This window comes from Phoxinus phoxinus (genome assembly GCF_949152265.1).
Source record: "Phoxinus phoxinus genome assembly, chromosome: 8".
NCBI lineage: Eukaryota > Metazoa > Chordata > Actinopteri > Cypriniformes > Leuciscidae > Phoxinus > Phoxinus phoxinus.
The window spans coordinates 26,822,295-26,834,066 of NC_136883.1; the positions used below are offsets into that span (position 1 = coordinate 26,822,295).

At 38.4% G+C, this 11,772-nt stretch overlaps 1 protein-coding gene across 1 annotated transcript in view; it reads right to left on the minus strand.

Annotated features, from left to right (window-relative positions):
* Window positions 1–10,319, minus strand: part of cmip (c-Maf inducing protein) — a 28,473-nt gene extending 18,154 nt beyond the window's left edge. Inside the window, exon 1 of the mRNA XM_079621108.1 lies at window positions 9,464–10,319. Coding sequence (XP_079477234.1) covers window positions 9,464–9,787 — 324 coding nt within the window. The 5' untranslated portion in view covers window positions 9,788–10,319. The remainder of the gene's footprint in view (window positions 1–9,463) is intronic.
* Between the last annotated feature and the right edge of the window lie 1,453 nt (window positions 10,320–11,772).

The window sequence follows — 11,772 nt, forward strand, 5'->3', positions numbered from 1 at the left end:
CTGCTCAAAGTTGGATGCATTGGGATTTTTCCTGTGAAGTAGCATGCAACTTTGAAGAAATTTGATGTTGCATCTTCTTATCTATCCCAGTGGACATATATTGTGGACAACAGATTATGGACAACTCTTTATACATTGTGGTTCTCCATTTGGGCTACACATTTACAAAGAACTTAAGTTTCCCCTTCTTAACGATCTTCTTTTGAAATTTTTGTCACACACAAGCCAGCTCATTTCTCAGTTCCACTCCTGACTGAAGTGTTGGTGATCACATGACCTCAAATGTCAACAGGCTGTTCCCAATCTCTTTCCCTCTACAATAGCACACTGCTGCTCTTCCTTTATTAGCCGCCCTCCCTTCTTTGCAGCCCGGCAACAGGCTCTTCCGTTATTAGCGCCGCCCTCCCTCGGCTTCTTTGCACAAACAGGCTATTGCTTTATTTGCGCTGCTCTCCCTCTAGACTCAAACCAAACCACAGTTCCTGTATTTGTGTCAGCCACCCAGTTCAAGCAGAGAAAACAGGCTGTTCCTTTCTTTGACTCATTCTCTCTGCGTCTCTCGCTCGCTCAAAAAAAACAAAACAGGCAGTTTGTCTCCGTATAACCGAATAAAACAGGCCTGTCTTTTATTTACATCCCCCACTCTTAGGTGATAGAGCAACTGGCTGTTCTGCAACGGAGGTCCTGCTCCCTCCGTTGCAGATTCAAGAGGGTTGATTTCTCTTCCTTTTAAAGGGTCGGTGTGATAAGTATCTGTTGAATGAGATCTCATTTTTCAAGAAATCAATCAAAATATCTGCTAGCAGGCTTGTGTTGGTTGGAACACGTGAAGCAAAACAAGTGGCCAGAGATGGCAGAAACCCAGAAAACTACTGAAGTCTACTTGTTTCTCATTAAATCAGGTTAAATAAGTCACCACAGGGGTTTTTACATATATATACACATAAAAGGCTGTCATATCTACAATATCCTGTATGACGAAGTGACGGCAACTTGCGGTGAGCTTGATGTTCTATCTGCTTATCTTTGTCACTGTCCTTTCCTCCCTCTCTCTCTCTATTTCTCTCTCACTATCTGTCCTCCTTTCCACATCTCTGTTCCAAGAAGTCCTCTGATTCTTCTTCCTTCGTCTCATTCAGCCAGTTTTTCATGGTGCAATTCTTCTTTAAGGAGGACTTCAATAGCTCTCCTCTCACCATTGCTATGTTGCCATGGAAACAAAGAGATGAAATAGAGACATATGTTTTTTTTTTTTTGTTACCAAGGAGATCCAGGTGGAAAACGACGTGGAGAAAAACATCAGTGTGTTCAGGTGGCGTCTCTATAACTGACAAACTGATCTTGGAGAGCTCCCATCAGCGCTGCACCTACTAAACCATGAGGAAGCACAACGAAAGCACCCATTTCTCAGCTTCTGATATTGATATAAAGAGCTGAGTGGCCAATGTAATATCTATATTGCGATAGACAGACAAATCAGACAATTTGAGATGATTGTATCAGCAAATAACTATTCATAATGGCAGACTAAAATGCTAGTGTTGGGCGATATGCTCCATAGTCCAATCGTCAGCCTGTTAGTTCGGCGATACACAATATTATCGTCCCCGGGGCGTTGGGGGGGAAACAATAGTTTACTTATTAGATCATTCATTTGCTTATTTTATTTACTTGTTTCTTTTTATTTACTCGTTTAATTACTTCCTTTGTGTATCTGACTCAAGAGTATTCCATTTATTAGGCCTATTGCTGTTGTGTCGTTAAATAAAGCATTAAAAACCGATGAGTATTTCAACATGTCAGCGGGAAACTTACGAACACACTATCCTCTCATGCAGTTACAGATGCAGCATTTTGACTGTAGTTCTGCACGAGATGTGAACACATTTTTATAATATCTTGGGTCAAGAAAGAGTCTGCGTTTGAGATAAATGTCCTCCTTCCTATAGCTGCCGCGAAAAGCTCGCTCTATCACGCGCATATGCAGCACTTCAGTAAGCCTAAAAGAAGAAGGTTAATGTGTTTACATGGCGGGAGGAATCGGGGTAAGGGGCAAAAATCTAGCTGTGTCAATCGGTTTATGCTTAAGCCGTTAGGAAAACAGTTTTTCCGACAAGTTGGTGTTTGAAGCTGCTTTGGATTTTCACATATGACTGATTTATGCTTTGTTCGGACCTAAAGACTGTTATTAGGCCTATATAATTTTAGTGATATTATTAGAATAATCTGTAATTGTTATTAGCGTCATTAAATGTTTTGTTTATGTGCTATGGAAACAAAAACAAAATGCTGACGAACTACGATGCCGTTTTCAACAAACAACAACTGTATAAGAATGATGTGTCTCTTTTATAACAAGCACGCTTGACAATTTGTGAATAGATCACCTCGCAATTCAATTTTGATGTGGGATGTAGTTTTGTAGGCGGTTTTAAGAACGTTTTATTTGAGGAGTCCTCAATCCTCATGCGCGTATCGGTGTCAGAAGTGTGGTTATGTGGTGATGTCGTTATGAAATTAGAGAAGGCAAATAAATTGTAGGTCCTAATATTAATTTAATAATATTCATTTAATACATTAATGAGAAAACAAGCCAATTATCCTCTTGATATCATCAAAAGGTATTAACCATCAGCGATTATCTCTGACTTTTGTCGATACACAATACCATCGTCTATCGGCACAACTTTCGTCTTAGCGCTCACTCATATCAAAATCTAATTTACCGAGTGTGGTCAATGGATGATGCAAAGTTTCTAAATTCAAATATTTGTATTGGATTTAATGATGTATTTATGAAGTCAATATTCAATATATATATATACAAAAAAACATCTCTAAGTCTTTAATGAAATTGCATTAGCCTATAGGCTAATCACATATATTTTGGCCATCTTGCTCTCTAGTAATCGATATCAGCATCAGACATTTAAAAACCAATAATAGTTGACTTGACCACTAATGTATATATGTAATACAATATACCATGCTATGTTGTGACTACAGTCACGGCCAAATGTGTTGCTAGGCACACCATATTGTGGATTTTAGCATGGCAGGACCAAAAAAAAATGGTTAGGCTAGTTCATCTAGCTAAAAATTGTAATTCTGCATTTACTCACTCTCATGTTGTTTTCACACATCACGCAAGCATTTAAACTTCTGTGTTTATTACAGTATGTGCGTCGTTGTAAATCTGTTCATCATATGAGCCATCGTGTCTCTTCAGAAGACTTTGGATTAGACCACTCGATTGCTAATTTATTTATTTTTTTACCATGCCTTAACATTATTTTGATCTTTTACATTTTAGAGGAATGGACTTTATTATGGAGGGACAGAAATCGCTCAAGTTTCATAAAAAATATCCCTATTTGTGTTCAGAAGTTGAATGTAAATCTTATAGGTTTGAAACGATATGACGGTACATGATGACAATATTAGCATTTTTGGCTGAGTTAGGCTTTACCTTATAAATACAATAAGCTGAGCCTTGGATAAACCTAACTAAATCGCAAATCATATCGTTTACATCAACGATACAGTCACATTTTTATATCACGAACGATATCTCGATACAACAATGTATCGTTACACCCCTAATTCTAATATTGGGTGCTCAAGAAGCATTTCTCATGATCATCAATATTCAATACAAACAAACAAAAACATGGATAGCATGCAACAAAAACATTGGACATGGATGTCCAAGTAAAAAAAATACTTCCCTCATAAAAGGTCGACGTGCTCATGCAAATTTTGTGTAAATAGACATTTTTTTTACAGCATGGGCATGTAAAAACTGCGACAATGTGCTCTCTCCCAAAGTAAACATGGCTTCTTCCAGTTAAACTCTTCACCCATGATATATTAACAGCAAACCATGGCAAGCCAGGAGAAGGAAGCCAATGCAAGCCAAGAAAAAAGAAAAGAAAGTCTCCAACCAGTAAAGCCAACCGTACAAGTTTACTTATTCTAGTTCCTGTGCATCTAAAAACACCAAAAGCAAAAGAGAAACTCAGCTACTGTACAGACGGGTACGACTGCATGCCTATGGGCTCTACAACACTAAAATGCCAAAGACAGCTGGCTTCAATTAACGCCATAATGTAAATCTAGCGCACACATTTGCATCCAGATATGTGATCTGCACATGTGGCACTTCGACTTGCATATGGTTAAAAACAAAAACACGTGTCTTGCGAAATCTAGTCCACAGAAATTCTCAGTATGATGCAAATGACTGTGGTATGCAAAGTGCAATGCATAGCCAAAATAAAGTTAAGGTGAAATATCTATTCTAAACCAGTTTTGGCTGTAATTCCACCATGCGTCAATCTAGGGAGTACTAGGAACAACAAACCAGTTTTTTTTGGTGGGCTGAATAGGCTGAATTTTTAGGATACCGTCATCCATTCATGCGTCAGCCTAACCACAAATTTAATGATCTGAGATGGTTTATGCGACTAAAGGAAACTTGAAGGCGAGTGTCTACATTACGGATGTGGCAACGTCAGTTCTGTTTTAAAACCTCAACAACCAGCAGCTGAGCAGATAAAAAAGCTCACACTTAATCGGCAGAACTGATATCATATGATACATCTAATTACAATACAAGCTACATGAGTAATAGCCAAACCCTTTGTTTACTCTGAGGGTCTCTGCTGGATCTACACCTACAAACCCAATGCAGTCAGAGTGAAATTTTGTTTTCATGCAGTACAACAGACAAGGGATGTGACAGTGAGGAAATTCTCCCACCGGTTAATCGACGTGTGACAACACCGGTAATACTGGTATCACCGGGGGTGGGGGAGGTGTTCTGGGAGACGGAGTTTATCCCTTTACTGCATTTTTTTTTTTTTTTTACATTTTCTAATTAAGAAAAAATATAATTTATTGTGAAGCTCAACTGAATGAACTTAAAACACTCGCTCTGCTGACACATGCGGACGTGCGCATTTTTCTTTCCCTTTCGAATTAGAGGCAATTCGGGGGGGGGGGGGGGGGGGGGGGGGGCTATTGCTTGAATGGTGGGTTCATTCATTATTATTCTTAATGAAAAACACAACTAGAAAAACACAACTAACCTTTTGCAGGCTCTTTATTTTTACTGAATGTTGCTCTTTTGAACTTTCTATTCATCAAAGAATCCAAAAAAATTAAAAATAAATATCAATATTCACAAATATTAAGCAGCACTTGTTTTCAACATTGATAAAAACATTTAAAAAAAAATACTGGGCACCAAATCAGCATATTAGAATAAATTCTTAAGGATCATAAGACTGAAAATTCAGCTTTGCCATCACAGGAATAAATAAACAACATTGTAAAATATATTACGATGCAATAAATCGTAATAATATTTTTAACAATATAACTGGTTTTCTTTTCTACATTTTTGTTCAAATAAATGCAGATATGAGGAGCAAAACAGACCTCTTTGAAAAAAAAAATTTCCCAACATTTTACAACCCCCAAACTTGTATATTAAGCAAAACTTTATCAAAGTTGTTCAAGTAGCCTACTCACTGCACCAATTTGACACTGTTAGCTAAAAACCGTTAAAAAAAATGTTGGGAATCCTATTCCAAGATGCCTTCAAACTGCCCCGAAGCTGATCATGTGGACGGCCACAGACAAAGCCGCATGTGTCTTGCGCTCTCAAATGCAAATATCTTCAAAATATTTCATCAACCAACTGGTTCCATCCATCCATCCTTACAGCAACAACAATGAAAAATGTCTGCAATATCAAGACACAAACAACTCAGTACATGCAAAACAATAAACCCTGCCAGTGTTTGAAAATGTCCTCCTAATGGCTTTTCTGTGCTACAAAAACAAAGCCAGCTCCTAGGCTACATCTCAATTACAGAGCATATTTGGATGGTAGCCGAGGGGATCTCAGAGAGCCACAATAGTTTATGTGCCCAGTCATCACCATAGCTCTGTTTGTTTACAGCAGAAAGCCCAACAGTACCGTTTAAATGGTTTGTTATAAGTGTAACTTGTTTATTTCCCCTGACCTGGTCATATTTAGCTGAACTCATCACAACCAGACTTGTTCAGCTTTAGTCATCAGCTTTGCTCAAAATGCGGTTTGATGCGAGTTTGTTAACATGTCCTCAAGCTAAACCAAGACAACCAGAATAGCATGTACTGTACCCAGGTGTTCAGCATCTAACCCGATCCCAAAATGGCAAAACATGGCACTAAAAAAAACAGTCTCACCTAGCTGTGCAATGTTTATTCAAAAGATGTGTTATGGTCTATACGGGCTGTTGTCTCATCTGGTATTTCATCTAATTAACAGGATCTAACTTGAACAGCAACTATACCCTGCTACACACAAACAAAATGGTGTGCTTGAGGGCATCGCCATAAATGTGCCTTTAGAGGTAGGGCTTTTGATGTCTTTTTTAACAAATGAGTGACAGGAAGTATTTATAATGGCATGCTGCTACGCAAATATGATTTAGACTCCGAGAGCTTAGAGACAGGGGTGAGTCACATCTTTCATATCTCCTAGTGAGATCATTTTCCACAGAGCTGACTACGCTTATCGAAAACGAGCTATCAAAACGCCAAATGTTTAGTCTTAGCTAAACACAGGAGATCTCGAGAAAGTGGGAAAAAGTCGGCATCTTCAGGGAAAATAATGCACTTATCATCAAACGGGCGTCATGTGCTACATCTACGAGGCAAGCGAGGTCAAATGTTTGAAGAACATCTGAGCGAGATAATGTAATTTCAACCCTAAATGACACCCTGGCACGGTTTGTGCAGGATAAACACCAGGTGAGGAAACCAAACCATCAAAATCGAACATTTTATATGCTTAACATCAACAATAAGGCCTTTCTGTAGATATACTGACCCCCTTTCTGAAGCACAATGGTTCGATGCACACTAGAATCACAAACAGGCTAGTCTTTGCCAAAAGAGAACATTAGCCACAGACAACTACCTCCATTAGCTACGGTCAACTGAACACGGGTCACTAGCTAAACATCTATTAGAGACCTTGAAACTAGGAGAAAACCAATATTGAGTGACAGGACTGTCAAAGTACAAAAAGTATCCTAACTTTTTTTCCTCTTTTTTTTGTTTTGTTTACACTTTCAAACGACATGAATCTCTGCAAAATGGGCAAACATAAACATACGGTCTGTGTTTGGCTTGGGTTAATCTCAGCTAGCCTCAGAAATCCCAAGGGCCTCTCAGTGTCAGCGGCTGAGCTTCATCCGACAGTCAGACCGTTGTTAAACAAGCAATCTAATTCATTCTGAAGCATTCATTTCAGGAAGAAGTCAACGGCTAATTTGATCATATCAGAACGATGAAATATAGCTGTAAAATTTAAACCTGTAATTGAATCAGCCATTTGATGATGGCTCCAATGAGCAGGCTGTCAGGATGTCCTGAACTAAGAGACTCTACGAGACTTCATTCATTGGCACATCTGAGATACGATTTACTCATCTGAAACATGGCAGAGGGTAAAAAATTACTGTCCTCTCCACATGTAACCTAACATCACTGCGCAATTTCTTATGTTTTCGCTTTAAAAAAAGAAAAGAAAAAAGTAACTGCCATCGAGTGGATTCCCAGAAATCTCCCAGGTGGGTAAATCCATTGTGACCGCGACACTACTTTTCCATTGACAGGCCTCTTGAGCAGCAATTAAGATGTATGCAGTTATGTTTTCAAATATCTAAGCATCAGATCATGAGGTTTAAAATCAGCAGAGACCAAACAAACATTAGCAAGAAAAATAACAAGAATAACAGGATACATGGTCTAAATGTGACTAAATGTTGTAAATACTCAATTCATCATTCAGTTCATCATCTCCGCTGACAATAATTCAATTCTGAAACATTTAATTGTATAGCCTATCTAGGCATCTCTACACCAATTTATCTGAAAAAAACTGTACAGCTCATGTGATGCAGATGAGGATCATGCACCTGAAAAAGGCTCACATATGTTAGTAACTCTGCTGACCTAAAAAAAAAAACTTCATGACTGCATACAGGACATAGTAGCTCCAAATCCTTCAAGAAGATAAAAAAACCCTCCTCTAGTTAGGGTTTTCAATCAAAGGTCCACAAACATTGTAATAAAGTTAATTTCATGATGAAAGTAATTCTGAAGAGAGTCATGAGGGTTGGGGGGTTGGGTTACCATGGGTCTTTAAATATGAAAACCTACTATCTTTATTCATGATTAATTCTCCAATACACTGGCCTCTGATCATGGTATTTGGAAATGACAAACTTATTTATTAAATTATTACTTGCATGACTTTAAAAATGCATAGCTGCCACCAACTTTTAATGTTTTGTTTTTATAGCCAAGCCACCTTCTCCTTGATATAAAAAAACATGGGAATTCAGATTGGAAGGGAAATAAAAAGTTGTGCGTCAACCATGTTACCATCAAAACACCCCTACATTAAATGATGTAGAATTACTAAAATAAACAAACTGTCATCATTTCATCATTCTTCCCATGACATGACTCTTTAAAGGCAAGTGTCTTTTGATCTATTTGTATGATTTTTAACAGTACATAACAGATATTTGAAAACATCTATAGCAATATCAGGTGGATGAAATTCTCATTCTAAACACACCTTATATTTCTAAAAACACCTTATAGTGGTATGACCTAATCTTTAATATTTAAAAATGTTAGATTTAGCTGGAGGTGGCGCAATGCAACTACCTTACTTTTCCGAAAGATATTTACTTCAAAAACATATTTTCAAATTACCGGTAAATAGGCACACATGTCATGGAATGACCCCCATCAAATGACAAATCACATTATAAACCCGGAAAATGAGAAACAACGAAGAGGAAGCTGCTAAGTTGTTGTTATTATGACGTCACGGTGTTTCCAGATATATTTCGAAATACATCCGCTGAATAATACATTTTTTCGAGGATTTGTTTGACTAATTCGAGTAAAAGTTTCCCTAAATGAACTACATTTTCTAGAAACGATGTTGTTTTTGGCATGGTGTTGGATAATATGCTAAAACGGAATTATTTGTTAATGTAATATTGGTTCCGGGTAAGTTACATGTCATTCATAAATTAAAATGTAGGCTATGCAAAAATATATATATAATTTAATTTTTTTAAAGACATCTTCAATATTTAAATAAGGGGGGCACACAATCTAACAAACCCATCTATTTAATTTGACAGAATACATTTTTATTTTTATTAATGTTTTGTATTGTTGTAACGTTACATAGCCTACAATAAAACTGTATTTTTGTTTACTGCTGGTCTCAGAATTACCATTATGCTAGTACAATATTTTATGCACTCACCACTTTAGCTATAACGTTATTTTGAGTAGAACATGTATACAATCTTGAGCACAATATTAAACGGTTTAAAATATGGCCATTAAAAAGCAAGTCCTGCAGAGAGGTTCTTACCGTGGCAGAGAGCAGGCTGCTGTCCGTCAAGGTGAGGTGGTGTGGCTCCCACCTCCGTAAAAATTTGGAGGTGAGGATCTTACTGAGGAAGGTCCGAGGATGTTTGACCACGCACACCTGGATGTCCCCCTCCTGGAGCAATTTGTATCTCATACCGCTGCTGCTGTGTAAAAGGCTCCTCTTGCTGCAGGGCCCCGCTTTGTGATTATTATTCCCCTCCGGCTGCGGCGCGGACATTTCCCCCAGCAGAGGCTTGCTCTCTTCGAACGGGTAAAACTGATTGTTGTGCAGCTCATTTCCCCCACCGCTCCCGTTAAAATCCATGATCCCCCTCAGCGAAAATCGACGGCGTTGGATCAGATCAGCTGGCTGTCTTTTGATTTCGAGGCCGAATAATGGTCGTTCCCGTGTTTGGCATATAGAGGCTCACGCGATTCACCGTGATTCGACCTCAACAGTGGTACGGAAAAGACAAGGGTCGGTGACGGCGAGGATTGAAGCCATTAAAGCCCGTCAAGATGAGGAAGGTTCGATAAAGTATAATGTCTTTCCTTTGCGCAACGCAAGCTATTCAATATGTTCGGGCCATTGCCGTATCCATTCCGCTTCTCTCCACTGCATATTATTCCAGTCTCCCCGCACCAAATGTGAAACAATAACCAGGTACAAGATCCACAATGTGTTCAATTCGCCGTATTTTATTTGTTCTTCAGATGCTCGGAGTCATGGTTCCCTTTTCTGTCTTTTTTCCTCCCTATCTCGGTGGAGGAACCGAGTGCTTCGACAGGGCTGTGTGTGGATTGGTCCGGCCTCGTTCATGTGATACCGGAGTGACGTCAATGGGGAGGCGAACGGATGCGCGTTTCAGTTTGATAGGGAGCGCGCACTTCCCTTCTCTCGCGCAAAATGGAGAAAAGAAAAGGGGGGATATGGCAGACCGTTTTAACAATGATTTCTTATATCTATAACTAGTATCGATTTTACGTTGCAAATACTTTAATTACTGGTTTGCAATTCAATTATTAATGGTAACCTTTTCAATGTCACTAGCCTACTATTTCAACTATAGCCTATAGGCCTACTAGAACTCCTGGTTAATTGTTCAATTATTTTATTTATTGTATGTTAGTACTTATTTCCTTACTGCTCACTACCCCAAAAGTGACAAACTATACCCTTGTTGCTGGTAAACAAATTGCAAATCTTTGCAATTTTATGGGGATCTTCAGATTGTCTAATGAATATGAATAGTAGCCTACACTCTAAAAACGCTGTTATTTTTTTCAACCCAAAGACTGTTGGGTAAGGAAGCTGGATTGGTTTGACCAAATGCCACTTTGCATATCCGTGTTTGCGACCAGGAATATGAGTGAAAAATAAAAGAAAACTAGTCAGAGCAGAGATCGAGAACTACAAATGTGCAGCGAGGAACGTGTTCGTTTAAAACTGGACTGGTGAGCGGGAACTGAAACTGAAAAAGCGGCTCCTAAAATGAGCATATCAGTGCTCGCTGCGCTTATGACAGAAATATATGTGGCAAAAAAAGAAGAAATCTAATCGAAGAGGAGAGAGACCTTTGAAACTGACTGCATGGAAGATGTTCTTCTGAAACTGGAGTGTTTTCACTCGAGCGGGGACTGATGAGAGGGAACTGAACAAGGTGGAATATGACACTTGAGAGGAGTGCTTATAAACGGAGAGAGTAAAACCGCTACAATAGTTGATTCCCAACTTTTGGTGTTTATTACAGGCTCTAAATGCCTGTTTCTTGGCTGCACAGTACACTCAGTCTGATGGTTTTGGCAAACATACACATACATGTACAGTACACGTTGTTTTTACTCTTTTTGTCCGTCCCTGGGTGTTCGTGCTTATTAGTAAATGTTCCTTTTGATTATTACAGTTGCCTGTGTTCTTACTGTAGTAATTTTGCATGTATTTTTAATGTCCAACCATAACATTTTAGGTTAATTTTAACCCAGCAATATAGTAATGTTCAAAAATAGAGTTAAATAAGACAGCTCATGTTGGGTGAAACATTTAACATTTAAATCCAATGCTGGATTTCCAAAAATTACCCAAATTGGGTTGTTTATAACCCATTATTTATTAGAGTGTAAATATGCGAGTCACACAGGTATTGGGCTATTCCGCAGCGGTACGACCCGTACCAATCTGTATAGTCAGAATATAAACCCTTATTAGGTGTACCATATTTATTCAGGATAGGACAAAATACGGTTTGGAAAACAGATTTATGATGTACTCGCTTATTATTATTTATATTATAAATTTAGTAAATTTTGAAC